The 23780-nt window shown below is 35.4% G+C and overlaps 2 protein-coding genes across 3 annotated transcripts in view; one reads left to right on the forward strand and one right to left on the reverse strand.

The window, feature by feature from the left end:
- The window catches only part of LOC139810748 (EF-hand domain-containing family member B), an 86726-nt gene extending 63016 nt beyond the window's left edge, over positions 1-23710 (reverse strand). For both annotated transcript variants that reach the window (XM_071774571.1, XM_071774573.1), the window contains exons 1-5: positions 23553-23710; positions 22864-23075; positions 22683-22767; positions 22453-22589; positions 22073-22177 (exon numbers count right to left, since the gene is read on the reverse strand). In XM_071774571.1, coding sequence (XP_071630672.1) covers positions 22073-22135 — 63 coding nt within the window. In that variant the 5' untranslated portion in view covers positions 22136-22177; positions 22453-22589; positions 22683-22767; positions 22864-23075; positions 23553-23710. The remainder of the gene's footprint in view (positions 1-22072; positions 22178-22452; positions 22590-22682; positions 22768-22863; positions 23076-23552) is intronic.
- Positions 15366-19876, forward strand: LOC139810750 (uncharacterized). Its single transcript, XM_071774576.1, has 3 exons — positions 15366-18042; positions 18987-19116; positions 19176-19876. The coding sequence occupies exons 1-3, from the start codon at positions 17924-17926 to the stop codon at positions 19668-19670; spliced, it is 744 nt and encodes a 247-aa protein (XP_071630677.1). The 5' UTR covers positions 15366-17923; the 3' UTR covers positions 19671-19876.
- Positions 23711-23780: the final 70 nt, after the last annotated feature.

The following is a 23780-nucleotide window of genomic DNA, read 5'->3' on the forward strand; positions in this document are numbered from 1 at the left end:
CTCGGCACGGCGAGGATGCCTTGACATTTCGCGGCCTGTAACAACGTGTCTGCACGCGACCACGAGGATGGAAAGTCGTCAACTTGCTTCGCGTTTTCACGCATGCATCCTTCAATCGCACATTTCGTTACACAAGTCGAGAATTCGATCACGGGAGAATGCCGAGAAATGATCAATGATGGAAACCGAGCAGATGAAAAAAAAAGAAATAGTCACGTACACACTGTTAGATTCGTAGAGTAAAATTATACTCAATTTGAGTCATTTTTAATTATTCCCGTAGGTTGCCGTTGCTCCTACTCTGTCGTTAATTTAACTAAAATGATATTAACTTAACTAAACCAATGTGGAGTTAAAATAATAAATTTCGACACACATGTAGTAGTTAAAAATAACAAAATGTTATTTTACTCAAGATAATGGTTTAAATTTCGTCCTTTAATATTTAAAAGTGTAGGATAAAGATCGATGGATATATTTTTCATAAAATTAAAAATTCCGTAATTTATATATATACACAATTTTCTTTATCTCTGTCTTCTACTCTTTAGCGTAGAGATGTAGACCATATTGGTGAAACAATATTAAAAGCAGAAGAATTCACGGCACTGATAAATTCTCTTCAAGAAAAGAACGCGATTAGCTTCATTGAAGAAATTAACGATCGCTCATTCGTTTGCAATTCGCGGTAATACTGCAAATCTATATATAAAAGAAAATAACACCATCAACATTTTTAGACGAGAAAATTCTTCTCGACTTGCAAATCGACTTGCTTACGGGCTTAATCGCCAGACACCCACGCTTGTGGCGGTTTTTCTGACGGAAATGACGCGCGGCAACGAAGAACTGACGGAATGACGGCAAGCTCGTGAGAATCTCAGCGGCGAGATTGCGATAACGCCGACGGCGGATGAATGCGTCCGCGAGCGTAAGGATCGCATCCATGAGGGGCGTGCGACGTATTCCCTTCAGGATATAGAAGACTAGAAGAGAAGGCGAGCGTCTCATTCGTTAGTTAGATAACCTTTACTCCTGCATTAGCCTCGCCCTCGACCTGCCAGCCGGCGGAGATACGGCCACTGTGTTTCTGCGGGGGGTATTGCCCTTTCGTGATACACCCTATGGTTTTCCATGCGAATTGAAGATTACTTCGTTTTAACTCTTTACCCCTTCATCATAAACTTTAGCAACATTTTCTTTAAATTTCTCTGTACATCTTATACTTGCTACAAAAATGATCTTCCAGCGATAGTCATCAGTTATCCGTGATTTGTTATTTATTAATTATATTGTAAATGACATATGAGAAACTTGAATGTTTCACGTGAAAATAAATTACGTCTTAATTGCAAATATACAATTCTATTGTTCGTTTTGAAGACTATAACGGTTATAGGAGATTATAACCAAAGCTTTTAATGATCCTTGATGAACAGAAATGAAACACTTCATTTCGCCTATTTCATCTTTCGCCGGAGCATCATTATTTACCTCACAATGATTATTGGTAAACCCAAGATTCTTCTATCGACGTTCCGTGGAATTAACGATCAGGGGCATTCCGCGTGTGAAGAATACACAACTATCGTGGAATGTAACGCGCGGAATTACACGTTCGGACCGCGCGCGGCAAGTATCATCGTAAATTCCGTGGATTCGCGCTGGCGCGCGCACTACACCGCGCTTCGCAACAATGCGATTTCTTCCGCGAGACGAAACGCCGAGAGCCCCGAAGAGAAAATTGCAGCCGAGTTGCACGTGCAAGTTGTTCGTACAATTAAAGTATTACTGTGGGAAGACTTAACGACCGAATCGCAAGGAACGAAAAGCAATTTGTGTCGCGAGTTCTTTCAAAAAGAATTGCAGTCGAAATGACCTACTCTTACAGAAATTACATTAAGCAATTATATCGAGAGTAATAATGATTACACATTAAAGTAATGTCGTTGAAAATGTAGTAAATTAATAAAACTATCATAAAGTATTATGATACTGTGATTAGAGTTGAAGGTAAACTGCAATGATTCTAGAATCGTTTGATAAACGATTATAGAGTATTATGATAGTATGAACCAAATTTCTGCGACAATCAATTAACGAATAAAAATAAATAATATAATACGTATTATAAATTACCATCAGATTGTCATTGTTAAAATATGAGTGCATATTAAAATATAGAAAAGTTAGAGTGTAATTTAGAAATATATAACAATATAATTATAAACAGAAAGGTATATAAATAGTATTACCAAAGATTAGAAACATGGTTTCTCTCAAAAAATCAAAATCATTTTCTGCCAATTTGCGTTAATGTTTATAGATTATAATAAAATTTTTTCCCGTTATTTTTCCTGTTATGCACAGAGATGATTAAGTACTTCTTATCGAAGGATATACGTGAAGAGCAACAATGCTGATCCCTTATAAACGCATCGTGGGAGGCCGGTCGCATTCAACCGTAATCTTTGTCGAACGATTTGTTTCGCCGAGCCGGAATGAAAAACCCGAGAGCAGCAAAGTAAACGATGCGAAACGGTCTAACTGTGCTCTATTAATTTGTTGTCAACCGACGCTCTTCGATGGGAATTGAACCAGGTCTTCCCGCGGATCCAAAAGAGCGCGATGATGAATTGGCGCTATTGAACACCTCGGGCGGATCGACCTAAGCCCGCAATTACATGGCCTGTTAGAGCAAAACCCTTTATTTATGAAAGCTAATACTAAAAAATGTATATATAAGATATAAGAGACTATAACAGAAAATGTACAAACAGAATAAAAAGTTTTTATATATCCGTAAAATGGTTTAAAATAAATTTATATAACTTTTTACAAAGTGCATTGTAGTAATCTTTACTAATGTAATTAATAAAAAAAACATACATAATTGTATATTTTATAAATAATAAATATACTATAATGCCGTTATATTTCAACTTTACATCTTATTTTAAAAAGAAATATATTATATGTAACTTTCTTAGACGACATTTCTTTTGGTATAGAAAAATGAACACATCATAAAATAGCATTTTTAAAACTTTGATATAGCAGCGAAATAGATATACAAATGTACAGATATTTAAAAAAAATTTTATAGCTCTTTTTTTAAGAACACTATAAGAATAATGGATTGTTCAAGGATACAAAACAATCGTTTGCTTTGATGACCTTGTATATTCTCTCGGTGATACGTGCAATAAATTGAAACACGAAAGTCGATTGTTCCTTGGGCGAAACGATGTCAATCTTAACGAGTTAATTTCCTGATAGTTCTATCTATGTGTCGATACGGTATAGTAACATGAAAGCACTCCATTCGTCTGTATCTGGCAAAATGACCGAAGACTATCGCCGGAGGCGAACCCAGATATTAGAATCACACCCTAAACGAATTAGAAATCGGAACCCGTAACTTGCTCAGGCTTAAGGCTTAAACATAGATGGATTGGGCCATTTTTTAACCGCCTACGCCTGTCATAAGTGAGACGGTTATATCGGTTACATCGGATTACATGGGATTTGATAGTGTGGAACGCGTTGCCCTTTTCGAGCATTACGTGAACGATGAAATTTGTGGTTGCTGGTAGCGCAAGTGCATTATGTAATTGTTAAAATGGAACGTATGTGAAGTTGGCTTTCTAATTGTGGCGATAGAACTTGATTCAATTAACGCACTTTATTACTTGTCAGAGTTAAGTGTGACTAAAATCAGCGAATGCGTGTTTTAAAATCATTACTTTAATTTATTACGTGCCAATATTAAACGGTATATTTTATAATTAATCTTTTTAATCAAATTAGTTTATATGTGACATTCGTAACAGCCAATAATCCGCGCGATATTGATCAAATTAAAATGCGATTAAATTTAAAAGTAGGTAATTATCACAATATTCCGTATTAATCTCAAGGAATCTCTGTAACATACGTAATTCATATAATAATTGTATGTAAATGTTGACAACGGACTTTATTCGCAAAGTAAACGTATAGCCGCTGACTAAGAGTGCGCTCGTCCTGCGTAAGGATCAGTGTGAAAGTCGCCGCCACGCCGCGATCGAAAGTCAGGGAATTCATAATTCATGAAACTTGGATATCCGTAAAATACCCGTAAAATATCGGTTGCTCTTTTTCCTTATTGTATCAAAGGTTAATTTCATGCCGCGTAAACTTTATCGCCGCGCGACAAAATTGCGTGCAAATTACGCCATTAGTAACCGTCCGTTGTTGCACGCTGTCGAGAAATCCATCTTTCATGCGCGGTAACACGCGTACAGATTGGATATATTCCGTAATTCTGCCCGTAAATTATCAGTGCACTCAAAAACTGTTGGAATCACGATAAAGGTCTATCTAGCTAAGAATTTGTAGAAGCGGACAACTGTAACCATGAAAATATAGAAGCAAAAGTTTGCAGAGAAATATACAGAATTGAATATATATATCGAACCCCGAAAAAAAAGAATACTGTTACAACTCAAAAAATTTCAATTTTGAGTTAAACCCATAAAAAGTATGGCTAAAGTGTTACCTACATGCTATGGTAATATCACAAGTCTATATGTATTATATGCGAAACCCGCTGCATGTGGTAGAAATATCGTCATTTTTTTAAACCGGTTATGTTTATGTTGTTGTTTCCTGGATGAATAGTGTCATAAATGAATATTGACATCAAGTAAATCACAGCAGACTTCTTCAAGAAACAATTCAAGTTTTATTATAACAAAATGTCGTAATTGTAATTGCGTTAGTTGATTCACAATTAAAAGAAATTTAATTAAATTTGTGTTTCTTCTCTCCTAAAAATTGTATTTTCTCAAGTTGTGACAGTGTTCTTCTCGGGGTGCGATATGTAAAAAAATATACATTGTCCGAATTCTGCATTATTTTTTGACAACAGATTCTTTGATCAATTTAAATTTTCCTTTAGTGAAAATGTCAAGGCAATCTCTAGCATCAAGATATCTTTGTGACTAAGCTCTGAATTAGAATTTTATTAAAATAAACTTGACCCGAAAGATAAAATAACTGTTTGCCATTTATTTAGTTTTCTGCATTTTAATTTATGAAGAAGTCTTTTATTTTACTCATTTATTACTCGCGGAAATTATTGATGTCTCAATATTTCTTGAAGAAAAGTCATTTCTAAAGACACCACAGAATCTATCGGTAAAATTAACGCAAAGTGGAAGACGAGAAGTAGGATACCTCTCTCTGTAAATATACATAAACATAAATATTTGTGAAATAAAATTTGATGTGCGTGTGTATTATGGATGCATTATCGCCATTTTATTTCACAAATAAAATAATACGTATATCAAACGATGTGTTGACGTCATTTTATTTGTGAAATGAAATGACGATAATATCAAAGATCATACTTATGGCCGATTCATAAAGCTGCACAACGCCAAGTAGCAGTAAAATCGAAGAAATGCGAATTTTGCGCGCGTATGAGATTTATAAAATTAAGGTACATCTATATTATAAAAATTTATAAATCCAAAGGATACTACACCAAGGGAGTCTTTCAATTTGTTAAATTTGAATTCGCGTGTTAAAGTCAAGGATATATATTTGCAACTTTGCACTGGAAATTTGCTCGAACTTTCACGTGGCGCGTTACATCTTTTAGCGCTACGAGGATAATGTTAGATTTGTTTGCACTACATGCGCTTTCTACACTAACACTACGCGTTAAAACGGAATGATTACGATAGGTGGCTTCGGCAAGACACGGAAAAAAAGGGCGATACGTCTATAGAAAGTGCTCGCGAACGGAGTAGCGAGCATCCGACGTTACGTTAGTGCGCTTCTTGTGCGAATTGATGCGTCGGCCGACCAGCTTCCCAGTTGCATCCCGCAACTAATCCTTATGTGAACGATACTTTACTTTCACCGGTTACCGCCGTAATCCTTTCTTTTTTTTCTTCGCCTCTTACCACCGCGTGTGACGACACCGTGGTCGATTATTATCCATCTGCCGTACACCGTAATCGCGCGGTATCGCGTGCGAAACGAAACGGGGTTGCGACCCGACGTGATCCACGAGTGGCCATATCGTGCAGCCACTCGAAGAAACATGAGCAAAGTTCGCACGTGCAAACGACCGGATAAACGGACTATGTTATGCAACATGAAACTGAGAAACAGTTTAGATGCGTTAACGTCAATCAATAAGCTCAATCATTCGACTATTTATAATCATTAATGAAACAAGAGGCAGGTAAGGTACGTCTGTGTTTTAGACGTGTTTATTTCTAAACGAGTAAAATACTTTTAATTTACATAGAAAAGATCAAGGTATCTAAGCGTATTAATCTTGGAAATATAGTTTTTACTTCAATTAATGTATAGCGAGACATGATTTAAAGAAATTGTTTCTTCTTTTAGATACACGTGTGTCAGATGTTGAATCCTCTTGTTCGAGTATTTACGATTTATTAATTACTTGTATTAAACAAGAATATTATTTTAAATTAAATCTTCTTCGCTCTGAGAGGTAAAGAAGAAAGACATGATGTTTTTAAAGACAACTGGCATATACATATATTACACAAATCATCTACTTGTAATAAAAAATGTTCAAGGTTTCTGTATTGTGTATGTAATATATATTTACGATATTATTACAACTATTATCGCTAAAAGATATTTATTATAATCTGTATAATCGGTGTATAGTAAAACTCGAGTCTACCATTACCTAACGAAATCATTTCGCGTTCTCATTATACTCATCTCAATACTTGATCAAGAAGCAGAATATCCTTTTTATCCTGTATCTCAATATATAGGGAACGTCCACGATGACGGGGCACACTCGTTTTAGATCTAGCAAAAATTCAATCGGTATACAAACTTGTTTCGATCGTGAGATTTTTGCGCAATTGCCGCAGATCCATAACGCAAACTTTACGGCAAAATGCGGAGAAAAAGCGAGAGAACGGAACATCTTGCTAATATATGATTAGCTATAAAAGATGGTAAGTGAATGGAAGATGCAATAGTTTTACACGAATTCTGATTTTCAAACCTAATAGTCCAAGCGTGACGAATGTTGCGGTATTATGATTTCACAGTCGCATATCTTTTGTATAAAAAAAAAAGGAAAACACTCAAGAAACAAATCAGAGATTTTTATATTCAAGAATTTCCAGATTTCCACTGACATTGAAATAAATGTTTGCGGAACCATTATTCAAAAACAATTTGAATTTAACAAAACCAGTCGTAAAAAATCATATCGTTATAAAAATCGTTACTAATATTTAAATTTATAATCCACATAAATTACATTGTGTTTAATATGTTACATACGTATATCTTGTGTAATTTCTACTAGTCTAAACATTTTTTTACTTTACCATACGCATTCAAAATTAATATGCGTCCCTGATATTTAATTTTTATTCCCATCTTTTAGTTTCACAATTCCGGTGCGCGACTTGAGCATTTCTTTAATTTTATTGCTGTTTTCCCGGACTCAACCATAAATATCTTTCACATTATTAGATATCAATATTTTATTTCATAAAGTTATATATATTATATAAAATTTATATTTAATAAAATTGTGCGTATATAGAAATCAAATTTGCCACACCTCGTATAAAATGACTCGTGATTGACGAGACAAGGAGCAGATAAAGAAGCAATGAACACAACAGAGGGGCCGACGTGCACGTGGGATGTTAATGACTTCGCCTTCGATGATTACACCCTGTCACTGAATAATATCGTAATGATTTAACCCGTTCACTCCCTAACCGTTCGTTTCGCCCGCCGGTTAATGACTGTTATCGCGGGAAATAAGAGCAGCTCGCGAGTATTTCGCGAGAGTTTGTACAACAAAGAACAGCTTTTGACAGCTGAATAGTTGCGAACGGATATGCCGCATGATTACGTAATTCGTCGAGTACGTACTTTAACGAAAGAAAAGATTGATTTCCCGATTCCCGACGTTCGCGGATATTTGCGAGCAATGTTTCACATGAACGAATCGTTGTTACGGTCTCGACCTTTCGTCAATCTCGCAAATATTTTGAAATACCTAGGTTGTAACATCAAGCTGAAATGTTTAAAAATAATTACCTCACCAATCACACTTAACTAATTCATTATAATCAACTTTTTGCGTTAACGAAGCGTCTCTATTCGTGGAATTAAAGATCCTAGAATTTAAGGATGTAATAAAAATCAATCGCGCCCAAATTCCATGAATCAAGAAGAGTACATGAAGCGCAACGTTTCCACCGTAATATCGGGGCGCGATATCGGCGATATTACACTCCAGCATCATGCACCTCCGCGATTACAAAGTTGCAATCCACGAGAACAATCTTCTCTTTTCGCAACCCGGCAATTAATAGGAATGATTTATCCTCGCGCTGTTATAGAACACGGAATATCCGAGATTACGTTCGCGAACGCGTTACTAATTACCGACAATTACCGCAGGTGCAACGGCGCACCCTCTTCTCTTTCTCTCTTTCCCAATCGATTCGAAACGATTCAGAGAAACTTTCGGAGAAAAAGAACGGATGCTTTCCTGAATTCGCGCAGCGGAGGCAGAAATTCGCCGGTAATTAGCGAGGCCGCGGCGGGGTTGCGCGTGGAACGATTTCATATATTAATTGCCGACCGCGCGATAGTCGTTTGCGCGCGATTATGGAAGACGAGCTGAAAGGGGAACGCGTATTCGGACCGGTGCGGCGTGCAAAGCTATCTAGCAATGGATTAACGTAGCAGTAAAACTAGTTTCTAATAGCGCGAGCGAGCTGTCTAAGGATCCTTTCTCGTTTCTTCTTATACGCGCTGCTTGTCTCTCCTGCTGATGCTTATTTATGTTCTTGGTATCAATTTTTTATGGATGACACATGAAAATGAAAGTGGAGCAAGAAACTCGTCGAAAGAAATTGAGTTGTCATTGCAAATTAGTAATACGTGATGCGCACCGCCTCCGATATCTCTATTTATTTTAGCAAACATTCGATGCCATATATTTATTTGAATAAATTAAAATAGGACTCGCTGTTGAAACGGTAAAACCACATTGCATGTTTAAATCAGTAATTGATACAACTTTTAATGCTAATAAGCATCCTTGATAAATTACTGTAATGAATTTATAAAACACAAAGTATTTTATGGTAATATTAATTCAAAATTTAATCCATGAAATTTATAAGGACATTTAAAATATCAAAATATATTCCAATAATATTACACAAACTGTCTACGAGCTACATTTAATCATGTCTTATCTATAAATTCCTTCATAAATCTGACATCAGATTATTTATATCGTACGAGCGAACGAATGTTTACTAGAGCATATACCTTCCAAAAAATATATTGATAAGTAGATCGACCGTGTTTTGAGATAACACTCTGCAATTATGACCTCGAAATGTCTATAATCTATCTTGCATCGAGCGATCTCTAATTTGCCTCGCTACTGATCGCCATACGATCGCCCGCGACGCGACGGTAGAAAAAAAACAGATCACGATCTATCGAGATAAGAAATAAAATAAACGGAGTGAAACGCGGGAGAAACGAAGAGTGCAAAAAGAACATTAATACAGATAATCGTGTCCTCGTTGGGCTTTTTATGTGGACGGTTACGCGAGAATCGATCAGAGGTAAGCGGCGTCAGGCCGACACGCCGGACACACCTTTCCCCAAACTTTAATCAATCAATCAGAACGAAATCTAACGTCCGCGTGCAATCGTCGAGATTCTGATCAAGAGCGAAAGTGCGAGGAGCGTTTCTGAAAGTAAATCGTCCAGGAATGTAGCCCGTCGATCGTCGGGGATTGAGTAATCCACCACCACGTGTCGATTAATATAGCCAGGCAAGCGTCGAAAGATCTCTCAGCTTCGATTAACATAAGCGCCGCAAATGGGTGTCGTTGAGACGAATGGGGGGAGAGCTCGCAAACAAAACCGAAATGATGTGATATTAAAACAGACAAGAAAAGAAGAGACGACGTCTCTTTCCCCGTCATCGCTGTATCTGGCGAAATTTTTTCGCTTTTATCGAACGCTTTCATGAGCGATGATTCGCGAAATTTTCAGATCGACAAGATGACGAGGATGGAACGGGCTGTAATACACGACGTGCTGCGATGGGACGTTGAAGGACATAAGTGGAGAAGTAAACCAATACTTGGATTAATCGGCGACGCTTCGGTCGACTTTGTCGTGCTCCTTTTAATCTAGATATGACGGGGGGAGGGGGAGGGAACGATGTGAAAGGTTTCGCTACAATGCGATGCGCAGTACGCCCGATCGCGATGATGGAGATCTCGAAATGGAATTGATTTGAGTTGATCTACGAATGAGATTAAAGTCTAAGGAATAAGAATCTAACATCAAGATTTTACGGAGAGATCGAGATCAAAGACATCTATGTACTCCATATCGATCACATAAGACCTATCTCTTTTAATATTATCCGATTTTGGAGCATCCTGTATATGCACGATCCTGTATATGAAATCAATTATCGTATCCTATTTTATAGCGACATACGATAAGATTACACAACGAGCTTCCAGCATCAAACCATCTGATCCAGGGAATCTTCGCCTCCCCCCAACGTCGAGGAATGTTATCGTCGATATCGATAGATCGCGTGCTGCACGTACGCGCCGGTGAATGTCTTCGCAGGTGCTCGCTGCAATCTCACGTTCACTCGCGAACTCTTCCTCATCCTCGTCTTCTTCTTCTTCTTCTTTTATATCTCCGCGCGAATAGCATAAAGATTCCCCGCGTATCGGGGTTCTGAAACGGCAACGAATAACAGTTGAGCAAGAAACTGTGGCCGGCGGCGGCTGTACGTGGTAGATCCTCGATCGCGGCGGATCGTGAATCACGTTCTCCAACGGAAACTGTTGTTGTGCATTTGACCCGTTAGCGCGTTCGCGCTACGATCAGATCAAAAATCATTTCTCTCTTACGCAGCGATTACGTGACACCTGATCCCATAACTAGCTCCTCCTATCTTTATTTCCCCGGCACGTACTGTGAAATATTTAAAATCATACTCAAAGATAGAAATGTTTCTCACACGGGAAAAAGTATAAGTACCAAGTTCGAGAAACTTAGGATCAATCTTATTATCCCTGACGTTATAAATTCTTGCACGATATATTTCAGGATTCATAAAAATGAGAATGTGTACACATAGATCTTTGCAATCCGCAAAAAACTCTGCTAAAAAAAGATCAAGGTTTTTTCAATCGACAGTTTAAAACATACCGTCTCTATATCTCGTATCTCGTATACTTATACGAGAGAAGTCTTGGAAAAAAAAATAAAACAACTTTTTGTTTAATTTGTTTCAAAAACTACTTTTATCCAAAAGATAAAATCTAGACAACTCGTTTTAAATATTCATTGTCGTTTAAAAGATTTCATATCAAGGAAATTTTTTAAAGATCGATTCTCGTTTCTGCGAATCCTATTAGATATATATTCCAGATATCGCGGATCCCAAACGTGAGACCAGTATACATTAACTTCTTACAGAGTGATGAATTCTCCAGTTACATACATCAGTTTTACCTTTGAATGTATTATGCTTAATGATAGTTACTGTGTCGTAACTCGATCGGAATATTAAGGTGCAGATCAAATTTAAAGCGCTTACGCGACGCGCCATATCAGACTAGATCTCCGAAAGTGAAGCTGTGAGGACAAAGTATTGGATACCGTTGCTCAAATATAATACACACTGTTGCAACTCGTGACGTTTCACTACAAAGGCAAGAACTTGTCAACGGTCCGTGATAACGATCAACGCTGGGTGGTGTCATTCGGTACGTAGCTGTATTCAATATTCAATTTATTCCAACCATTCTTAATCTATAATTAATCAGATGGGATGAAACGCATAAAAAGTGGTGCTTGTTCTACTACCGCGACGAAATAATACACACGTTTCTTTGCCAATTCACAAAAGAATCGTGCCGCGATGCGATATGCTTGAACGTAGACGTCCTCTGATTTTAAGTATCTAATCCACTCATCAACCTCTCGCTTTTCACTTTCTATCGAACAAAAATATGCGATCAAGATAGCCAAAGACGTTTTTGCAACATTTGCATGTCTCAGTTATATAAAATTCTTTTGCAATTAATTTATAGGGGAAAGATAAAAATAATGAATCGCTCTGCCTCTTCGACTTTTCGTGCGTTCTGAAAAATGCTTATGTACCGGTAGGTTGTTAATTTTGTATCGTTAAGACTGTAATAGCGTTTGGGTTAAATCACTGTCGATTTGTTTGCTGCACGGAAAAGAAAACACTTTTGGTCGCGCATTTGCATATTCGCAGATCATTCGTTTATCAACGTTCCAGATGTTTCGCCCGAACCGCACAAAGATAAAAACTGAGAAGGAGAAAAAATGTAAGGGAAAAAAAGACGAGAGGGACGAAAACGAGAGCGGTCGAAGTTTCTCCGACCCAGATTTTCGCTTTGCCATAATCACGACACGTTAAATGGCAGAAGTAAATAAAAAAATCTCGGACGCGACCGACGCATCTGCCAGTGACGCGCGGGCGCAGCTGCACCTGTGTGCGACCCCCGATACGTTTTCCCATTAATTAAGCAGATATGAGCAATTTGCCAAATCACGTAACCCATCGTTGTCCGCCATGAGTCCTCCAATCTCTAAAGTTCAGCTGGCGCCACAACGCGCGCACCGGTGTGCGGCGGACTTTCGATTTTCTTCGAGACCTCTCACACGCGCCGTCCGTGTGCAAAACGAAACGTATACTTAATAAAAATCTGTTCTTAATCTGTGCTCTCACGGCCTGGATTTTAATTGCTCGGAATCACCTGCAACTGTTTGACCGCGATAATAAGCAGGAATAAGATACCTACACGGACTTTGGTGTCTTGTTACAAAAAAATCTTGTTAATACGTTTTCTCATTCCTCATTTGCTTTTAGTATCTTTTACATCTGCGTACTCGCAGAAAGAGTGACTTGACTAATTAACGGGCATTATAAATACAAAAAAGTCTAGTCGGTATATTAGGGAAACAATATATAGATACGTTGATTTTTTCACAGCTATTATTTATAATCAAGAATATTTTAGATTGCAACGAGTAAACAATTATTGAAAATTTCACGTACATCTACAGCAAGTAGATGTAAAAACTATTCTTATGAAACTTGAAGATTTCTTTCCTCATAAGCAACATGTATCGAGAGGATAAAATTACAACAACCTTTATCTTGTGCGTCGAGATGACGACGTCACGAGAATGAATGTCCGCCGTTCAGAAAATTGATTGGAATTGTTTAAAGTGAGAAATGTATTCGCGTCGCAAACGCGCGCGGGCCCAATCGAAAAACTCGGTTTTATACATATATCGAAGCTGTTACAAAGCGTAATCGGCACGATGGCCGTCAGAAAGTCGCCGGGATTATGCGGGCCGTGGGCCCGATTATTCCGGCCGTGGAACATGATATTCTTTATGCAAATTTTGTAGATGCGTGAGTGCGTGTGTGCGTACACGCGCCAGATCCGTGATCCGCGTGGCAGAGAACGACATTGTGCAATCCGATTAAAGCTGATAAAAAAAAGTCAATTAAGTAACGCGAGTGACTAAAGCCGAGCGCGAACGCAATTACGCCGAGAAATCTCTTCGTGATCCCGACGTCGCGTCGCGATAAATTAAAAAACGCCGGCTGCGTACATTGTCTGCGAACGCGATTGTAAATAGTATCTGGGTCGTGGCGGCAATATTTTCGCGCCATATACATATAAATAAACCAAAGAATTCTCAACAAAATTAATTGGATCTTTTAATCCTATCGTAAAAAATAAAATTATTTCATGTATAAAGTTAAAGCTGCTCCGATTACATGTAATATGTGTATATAATTATTTCCATATCTATTATATTCTGTTTAAAAAGCTTTAAACTCGCATACGTAGAAAAATGTCGTTTATTTATTTATTCTGTATTTAAAAATTGCATAATTGTTGACGTATTGTATCCTTTCAAATTAAATTATCGTGAAAAGTGAGACTATATCTTATAGACTTGTTTACATAAACGTAGCAAATGTTTTCGTTGCGATAAGAAGTACGAATAATGGAAAGGGGAAAAAAGTGAAGAAATAAAAAAGTAATTAGTTTCAAAAAAATAATTATAGCGATTAAAAAAGGGATAATTATAGGGATGAAAATAAAACATTAACTGTGAAGAACATTAACTGTCAGGACACGTAAGCTCAAAATTAAACATCTTTTTCTCTCTTTCCCGGAATGCGACCGGATTCGCGATTCGCGGAATTCGGGTGACCGGCTGGAAATATCGGACTCGAGGATCGTCCCTGATTCCGCACGGGTGTGGCTTGGCCAAACGACTTGATAAAAAGTATACGCAATATCGAACGCACGCGTAATATGCATATAGCGACGATTAGCATCGATGCAGAGCGAAAAACATTCATTAGCATGAATACGACTGTCCTTCGCGATTGTATCAGAGTTGATCTCGCGTTTATCCGCGCGTTTCTCCGTCTCTGTTCATTTTTCGACACGGGACTACTTTCGATTTCGTTCCTCATCAGATATCGCGGACTTGATCGCGACGAAACAGCTATATACGATTATGTAAGCGCAAAATGGCGAAGATTATGTGCCACGATTTTTGTGGTCGAAACGTGTTGGTTAGGTGATCGAGGATTGACGATTTGCATTGCTAATCGGATTAATGCGGACAATTTAATCGAACAACTTTTTCGAACATGATTAAAGTAACTTTTCCTTTACCAGCTGTGATTTACTTGCTACATAGTTCTGCAGGTATTGACTTGTTTACTACTGTGATTACCAGATATACATATATAGACCGTTTCCCAAGTACGTACAGGAAAATTGAACGGGACTATTCCGTGACTTGATTTATGAAGAAAAGGTTCTATAAACATATGCCCTAAACCGCTTCAAAATACAGGGTGTCAAAGTTGTGGGAAAAAATGAAAATTTCAAAAATCTGGAAAACTTGAAATATTTTATTAAAATTTGGTACGTGTACATTTGATACGTGATATTAAGAACCATTTTCCCAGTACCAGAACTGATTTTTGATGAAACATTTTTAGGCCCAGCAAAGGGGCGCATACAGTGATGGCAAAATGGCAAATCTACCAAAGGCAAAAATAACGGCGCAAAAAAAAAGCCTGTTGCTCAACGCGGAAAATCGTGCCGTTCGTACGCGACGTTGGTGCAAAACTGTTGTTCCATTGGCAAAAAACAAAGTTGCAGATTTACTCCGACGACAATGACAAGATTTTTTTGTACTTACTTAGTCAACTTACTTAGACTGGGTCGCTCGCAATATCTCTGTTAATTTTACTTAGTCAACACCCTATATATTGGTATTATGTTAGCTTACGTTATATGGTTTAATAAAAAAAATATATTTATATTTTAATATTAATGTATAAAATACACCAGCTTTTTTGCTTTCAACTAAGATTACCCTTGATAAAATATCCAAATATATTCTCATGTGATAAAATTTATAGCAACTGTACATAATGTAATCAATAAACGGCTAAATACTATTGACAAAAAATGTAATTGCGCGATAGCTCTGATTTACGAAACAAAGTGTTGAATTTACATTATCGCGTTGTGTTCTCAAATCGAGGTACGACGTCGAACGAAAAATCGGCCGTGACTAACTCTTAATAAAAGCAGGACGTTAAAGTCGCGGGATAAGCGGGTTCCGTTTACGCACGCTCATGCGTGAAGGCATTAAACCACGGAATTAATAATCGGCATTCACGGTCATCGCACGCAACCTGAACCTAACCGAACTCGCTCTTATTACAGCGACTAATGGCTTGGCATGTATTTCTATAATTAGCGTGATAACATCGGCACACCAGTATCATCGGTCGTAACTCGAAAGAAGGAAAAACAATCAAGGAGAAACGAAACCTGTGGCGAACTATATAGTTTCTAATTTTATCGCGTAAGTTAGCTGCTTTCGAACAAGTTTGTAAGGATGGCGGAAAGATCATGAAAGAGATCTAATGTAATAAACAAAATTTCCGTATGTACAGAAATATACATACGGCCTGATCCGTAATTGGTGTATAAAACGCTGTATAATATATGTATATGTATATGTATACATATATATGTATACATATATGAGGAGTATATTTATTTAAGGTAACAATCTATTTTGCATGTAAAATTTTAAATTTTAAGATCATCAATTTGTAAATGTATAATTTTTTTCAATAATTTTATTTTCTACTCCAGGCAAATTAATATCTAAGGATTAAAATGTCATACGAATTTTCTGTTTCAGATAAGGACTGCTATCACTTTCGTGTGCAAGATAAACTTCTTTCGCAATGCGTCAACGTTATATACATAACGTTTTATGTATAAAACAATAAAAATAATTACTTTTATAACTTGATCAAACCGAAAAGTTTGATAACATTTATAGTTCTTTTTTTAAATCTTAAACATTGTCTCTGTTTCCGCACGCAAGATATATTGCCTCTTTAAATCAGATGTTGACGAGAAAATGCTTACCGAAACATTGATAATTCTTGAGCTAACAAAAGTAAATGTACCAATCTTTATGAGTTTTATTGAAAAAAGTTGCAAGTATAGATAAACAGCAAAATTTTATTCTCTTTATCTATTTCTTAAGTGTGTCGTTTCTCAATAAAATTTTAATTCCAAGCTTACGTAGATATCTCATTTAATAATTAAGAAAATATTCCCACTTGTAAAAAGAATATGTAAAATCGAGTCGAATTTCGTTATTGCTTCTTTCCCGCGATGCTGATAAATCCTCTCGCTGTATGTAAAAGTCGAATCGTGAGAAACTGTCATTGCAAATGATCGTTTATTTTGATAATTGGACTTGAGCAAGGGGCTTAGTAGCGTAATATGATGTAATTTTATTAGTTGATTGAACTAAAAGAAAAAGATTATAATCACGTTCATCTCATATTTGTTTCAATGCGTACAACACATATTGTAAGTAGTTGTCATCGCTCAGATTACACGTTTTAATAATAAAAGTATTAATAATTAATAGTTGAATAATTTTATCCATTAATATAGAATGTCGATCTTATCACAAAGAACGAAATTGATTGTTTATTGGTTTTTCCAGTCTGTGTTGCGAAATTTATTATTTTTATCCCTCAAAGACAACACACAAAAACTTTTCACATGTAAAATAAAACCAATCGCGGAAAAGAGAGAACGATAAAGTGTGACTATTGACTTGACAATGGATCAAGTCTGGGTTTTTTAACAATGGATAATGCGGGTCGTTCCACGCTCGCGATAAAAAATTGCAAACCAATCATTTCGCTAATAAAGGAAAATGTAAAATATTCAAGAGTGTAGAAAAATTCACGTGACACACGAGTAATGCTAGTTTCTTTCCAACTAAATATTATAATATCTACCGAATTAATAATATAGATAATATTATTACACTTGTAATATAATATATTATTATTACTCTTGTTTTATTTTTATTGCAAAAATGTAAGCAGACGCAGGTTGAAAGATACAAATATATTCTATTTGTCGGGTCTTTAATAGTTATATATATATATATATATATATGTTTCGCTTTATCTGCGAAATCCGACATGTGCGTCGATAAATATCGCTCGGTGACCTCAACGAGTATTGCATCGAGAAAGCGCATCGTTCCAGAGCCGCCTTCGTTACTCGGCCAGCGGTCTCGGCATCCGCCACGCATTTGTCAAGCTCGTCCTCCGCGATAACCTTCGCGAGAACTCGCGAAATCCGAGAAGAAATCGCGGCGAATCGTTAATAACCGTCGCGGGATAGATAAGTTCAAAGGTGCCCCCGGGATCATCCGTATGAATGCAACGGATGTACGTTTAAAGGCATGGACGCCCGCGGTGCCACGCAAGATACCGGACAACATCGTGTCCTCGAGTTACACGACGACAAGAGGGTTCGTGCCATCCTACGAAAAGTATGAATATTAATCGTATCTAACGGGGACCGGAGCAGCCGGAGAATGGGCTCGCGACTCGAAATTGCATTTTATTTATAATATAAATCACATAGACAATAATATTATTTATGTGAAATTGATAATTATAATAGTTGATAATTTTTACATATTTATTTTTAATTTTGAAACATTATAACAATAAGACACTTTGATTATTGAAATACTCTTAATTCAAAATTACATATAATGTAATATCTATATTACATTAAATGCAGTTTTGGATTAGATAATGAAACGGTACACGTGTACAACAAGATTAGTAATAATAAAATGTTCAATTGCAAATAGCCAGCCAAATTCATATTTAATTTAATGTAGACGATAAAACAATATAATCATATATAACTAAAAATCCACTTTTAAACAATCTGTAATTTGTGTCAGATTCCAAGATGTTACAATAGGCACTAAATTGTTTAATAATACAAAATTATAAATAAATCTCAGCTTGAAGTAAAGTGCAATAAAATTACTTTCACGATGCTCCATGCAAAAAAGTCAATAACTTACATTTTTATAAAAAAATTACATGTATAAATAATAATTCTTCAATTTAAAAGATTTTCAAAACATTCAAAAACAAATTACAAATAAACAGAAAAGTATAAAAGCGAATGACAACCGATTAAATTTATTAATTTTGACGATGTCTATTGTGCTGGTTAAAAATTTAAAAATCTTTTATGCCTTGTAACATGAAAAAAAAAACAAATATAAATTAAATTTGTTGAGTCTTCTGTTATATTATTCGTTATTAAATCTTAGAAAAATGTAATTTATTACATCACATTTATATATTGTTTATTAATTTTTATATATTTTTTATTATTATTATTATATGTATATTAAATTCAATACTATTATAAATAATATTTTTATGTGCAATTTGCGTGCATACACAGAGAGAGAGAACCTCGCATAGAACAACTACTTTCGAACGAGTATCAGCGAATTTGGTGGCAGGAGAAATTAGCCTGGGATAAGACTGTAACTGCTAAAAAAGTTGCAAGCAAAAAAATATTACCCCGTAAGGTAAACACGTATTAGAAAATTATCGATGGCACGATTATTAAATGTGACTATATTTATAGCTGATTAAGAAAAAAGTACCGACATGCGTGACCGTCAAATATGCAACAAGAGCGGAACGATTGAAAGAAAAAAAGAGAGAAGACTTAAAAAAGAAGTCTAACGAGAATCTTAAAACCGAAGAAATGACTTTTGCGAAGCAAAGCGATATAAAATTTAAAAAACGCGAAGAAATAAAGTTAGAAGAACGCGAAGAGACGAAATCGGAGAATCAGGAGAAAACAAGAGCCGAGGATCGTGAAGAAACGAAATCACAGAAGCAGGAGGAAACAAAATTAGAAAATCGTGAAGAAACAAAGTCAGAAAAAGTCGAAGAAGCGAACTCAGCAGAATGCAAAGAAACGAAATCGGAACAAATCGAAGAAGCGAAGTCAGAAAAACACGAGGAAACGAAATCAGAAGTACGCGAACAAACAAAATCGGAAGAACGCGAAGAAACGCGATTAGAGAGCAACAAAGATACAATAAAGAAAAAAAATACGGGGAAAGAAAATTAGAAGACAACAACAAATGAACAATTGAATTACATTATCTTCCGTTTATCTCTCGCAGAATCGAGACTAATACAAAATTTCTTGGAAAAATAAAAATATTTTCAAACATGGTTTATGGTTTAATTGCTGGCTTGCACGAAAGAGACATTTAGATACACTGAAAAAAAAATTTTTTAGATCCAAGAAAATATTTATTTAATATAGTACTAATGACATATTTACTTAATATAATCACATATTTATTTAGAATTAGGTATTTTTACTTAATTTAAGTAAAGATATATAATTCTAAATAAATATGAGAGTATATTAAGTAAATATGTCATTAGTACTATATCAAATAAATATTTTCTTGGATCTAAAAAATTTTTTTTCAGTGTAACATTCATCATTCCGTGGGAATAAAATCCGCGCGGATAAAGTTCTCGAGACGTGTGTGAGAGGAAGGACGGTGTATTTCACAAGTATTCAGATTTAACGTCAGATATGAATATTCTTTCAAATCGAAATAATTGTCAAATACTCAATATTCGGGAATATATTCAACGTCTAGATAGAGTACACTTTTTGGGAACGTCTGAAGAATAATACTTATACGCGTAGAGATAAATAGAACAAGATGTGCCGTATCTAATATTTTCAGATACACAGCTACCGTATCGATTCTACTTGAAGAAAAGTATTTTTTCTATTATATTGTAAATACAGTTACGTTATAATGTTGCGGATGTTTCAGCGAACGTATCCTTCTTCCTAGATAGAAATATTACGTGAATCTTATTTGACGTCTCGTGTCTGTTAATTACGTAATGAGATGAACGTATATTCATTGAAATTTGTATATATCTATTTAAATTTTTAGATTACGCACCAAACGTACTGTTACATTATTGTCACGTAATTTTCTTAAAGAATATGCGATTGAAATATAATGCTATAAATAAAAATGTTTCAAATCCAAAAGCGATATCAAATTTTAATATGCACGCGCGATACTAACGTGATTCACTTGGAACGTATATTTTCGTAGAGGGCAAAGATAGTATATGTACAGTTATATTGTGCACGTTAAAAGTAACACGTAATATATATTTAAAATTAACGTCTCGTTATTTAGAACGCTTGTACTAGACTTTTGACGTTTTAATATCTGTTTACGTAACGTTATTGGCCGTGTAAATAAATATATTTAGTTGACATTTCCAAGAATTTCCAAAATATCTTTTCCGTACATTATCACTACCCGTTTCGTTGGTAAACTTGTGTAAATACCTTAGGAAAAGAGCACATCTATTTTTCTATGCATATCTAACTGATGCAGCATTTTGCTCGATTTGCGCGATGACGTTGATTTTTGTCTTGTATCGAGTGTACGAAAGAAGATGGTTATTTAAACATTGTAAATATATATCTAGGATAATAATAGAGTATAAAGAAAAAAGAGGTCTGTGTGTCAGAGAGCGCGTAATATCGTTTTGACTAAATATACTTGAAATATTGATACTCTCCTAATGTAAAGGATATTATCTGAACTAATCCATGTGTGAAAAGTAAATAAATGCTTTGTCACTGCGCATGTAATTATAAAGTTGTGAGTACTGTTAAATGACGTTATGAAAATATGTTTAAATGTAATCAATGTGTTTAATTTAATATCCTGAAACTTGGCAATCTTTTAAAAAATATCGAGTATACACAACATCTTTTTGCGACTTTATCGCTGATGTATTATTTTATTATTGTAGCTATTGTATAAAAAACTAAAAAAATCCTCGGAATGTCAAGTATAATGAAAAGTCTAAAAAGTAACCGCTTACAGTCTCTTTTTCAGATATTACGATGTTATAATTTTAAAAATCTAATTTTATTTTTAGAAATAAAAGATGTTTTAAAACGTGGAAATTTTATGAATAAAATATGTAAAAAAATATATATATATATATATATATATATATTTAAGGTTTTTAATTTATAGTATCGATTTTAATAATACACATGTATGATACATGGATTTAAAATAATGCTCACTGTAACCAGTCAGTTTATTTAAATCTATTTTAAATATAATATATGTTGGATATTCTTTCAGATGTGATTTCGCAGTTTATATATTCATTCATAAAAAAAAATCAATTTATGTATGCCGGTATATATTAAACTCACACAGATTATTATCGAGAGTTTATTATAAAGATTATATTTTAGTTCTATAAACAAAATTTATCCCGTTCATATACCGCGTTGTACGTATACATACATACATACACCGGTCTCTATTTATCTCTCGAGATAAATTATCCTTTTTACATACATACGCGCGCGAGTTTTTAATTGTGCACGTACTATATTGAGCAAGAGAGAAAAATAAATGTTATATGTAATTATATATCATGCAAATTACTTACCCACTGTCGGTATGTTGATATGTAGAACTTGAGCAAATCGCAGGTACGTCCGTCCAAGTTCATGAACACAAATATGAAGAATATCGCTGATGTCGATGAGCATATCTATATATATATATACATGTAAGCTGTTAAGAATCAATACTTGATACTTGATCTTTCGTAGGTTGTTCAACGTGAGCTCTACGTGGACAACCTAATAGAGATGATACGCAATCTACGTATGCATTAATGCGCGCACACGTGCGTAAATACTCGATAAAAACATTTTTGCACGCTTAGAAAAAACATGAGAATAGAGATTGGTTCGAATTAATCTTTTTCACACTATTGGAATATTATGCATTTTGCTTTTTTACGCTATTTTGCCAAAAGGATACATTCAGTTTGTTCAATACGGCAGGTAATATATACACAGGCAGCCTGGTTGTGAGCTTGTTTCCTTCCACGTGTCAGATTATGATTCAAAGCCATTTTGTAGAAATTGACAGATGCGTCGATGCAATTTTGATTTAAGCTAAAATACACAAGTTTCGGATTTATGAAAAATAATCGTTCAATGAAATATTTTCCATTTCATTGCGCAAATACATTATAAAAAGTTACGTACCGTAATTGCTGGCAAATATGCGTTATACCTTTCCGTGCATTTTGTATGGTAATTCCTCTAGACTCTTTTCCATTAACATAATAAGCTACAAACAAAACACCCATACTTGTGAATATTTTACCATCTTTCAAAGAATGGAAACTTACAATGTACAACGTATAATATTATATAAATGACTTACGTGCACCGAAATTTGTAGCGCTACCTGTGCTATCGTTAGCAACAAAGTGCCCAAGTACCATTACTTTACCAGAGGATGATTCCTCAAAAGTTTTGACTAATAATAACCGAGTCTTCCAGTACAAAACCACATTTTGTACAAATCGCATCACCACGTCCCGGATCAGTCTCAATATCGGTAGATCCGCAATTACGACACTTGTTTCCAGACATCTGACACACAACAATATAAAAATATGCAATATTTGTTCAAGAGATTATTTATCACTCGTATCGTTCGTATTTATTACTGTGTTGTAGGGGAGATTTTTCTTTATATCAGAAAAGAAATGCTAATATAAAGAGGATCTCTATCGTATACAGATGGATAATGGATGTTGCCCTTGGGCCTTGATGGTGTTTATTACGCGCCCATTGAAAACAATCAACACGACGTGATACATCGAGCTACACATACGTAGCTTTTTACCGAGCTTTATTCAAATATAACGTATCCAATATTATTACTTCTTCATTTTAACACGCATGTTTAGTTAAACGTGATCAACCAAGACGATATTAGTCGCGATAAAATGTAAAATCAACGACACATAAAGCATGGACGGATATTCGCGTGAAGGGAACCAACAATAAAGTCAACATTTGTTTATTAGACGCAGGTTAAATAAACAAACACGTTTCATTACGCACCTTAAATAATTAAGGGTTTAAACAAGCGTGCCAAGTTACGCCGTATTGATCAAGGTTTGTAAAAATATCATTGAATACTTTAGGTGGTGAATAAATCACGTGTAGTTACAAACTGCACTATATACAGTGTCCATACATACACACATACATAGAATTTTTCGACCCACGCGATCGAGTGTTGACGTTTTTTTTCTCTAGGACTATGGCCGGTATTCATTAAGGCTCAGT

Source organism: Temnothorax longispinosus, chromosome 3 (genome assembly GCF_030848805.1).
Source record: "Temnothorax longispinosus isolate EJ_2023e chromosome 3, Tlon_JGU_v1, whole genome shotgun sequence".
Lineage (NCBI taxonomy): Eukaryota > Metazoa > Arthropoda > Insecta > Hymenoptera > Formicidae > Temnothorax > Temnothorax longispinosus.

What these genes read in the sequence shown, in the direction of transcription:
- LOC139810750 (XM_071774576.1), top strand. Translation starts at nt 17,924, where the DNA reads ATGAATGCAACGGATGTACGTTTAAAGGCATGGACGCCCGCGGTGCCA. An exon ending in TTCGTGCCATCCTACGAAAA is followed by an intron (nt 18,043 to 18,986) that starts GTATGAATATTA and finishes GTGCATACACAG; the next exon opens with AGAGAGAGAACCTCGCATAG. An exon ending in AAAAAATATTACCCCGTAAG is followed by an intron (nt 19,117 to 19,175) that starts GTAAACACGTAT and finishes CTATATTTATAG; the next exon opens with CTGATTAAGAAAAAAGTACC.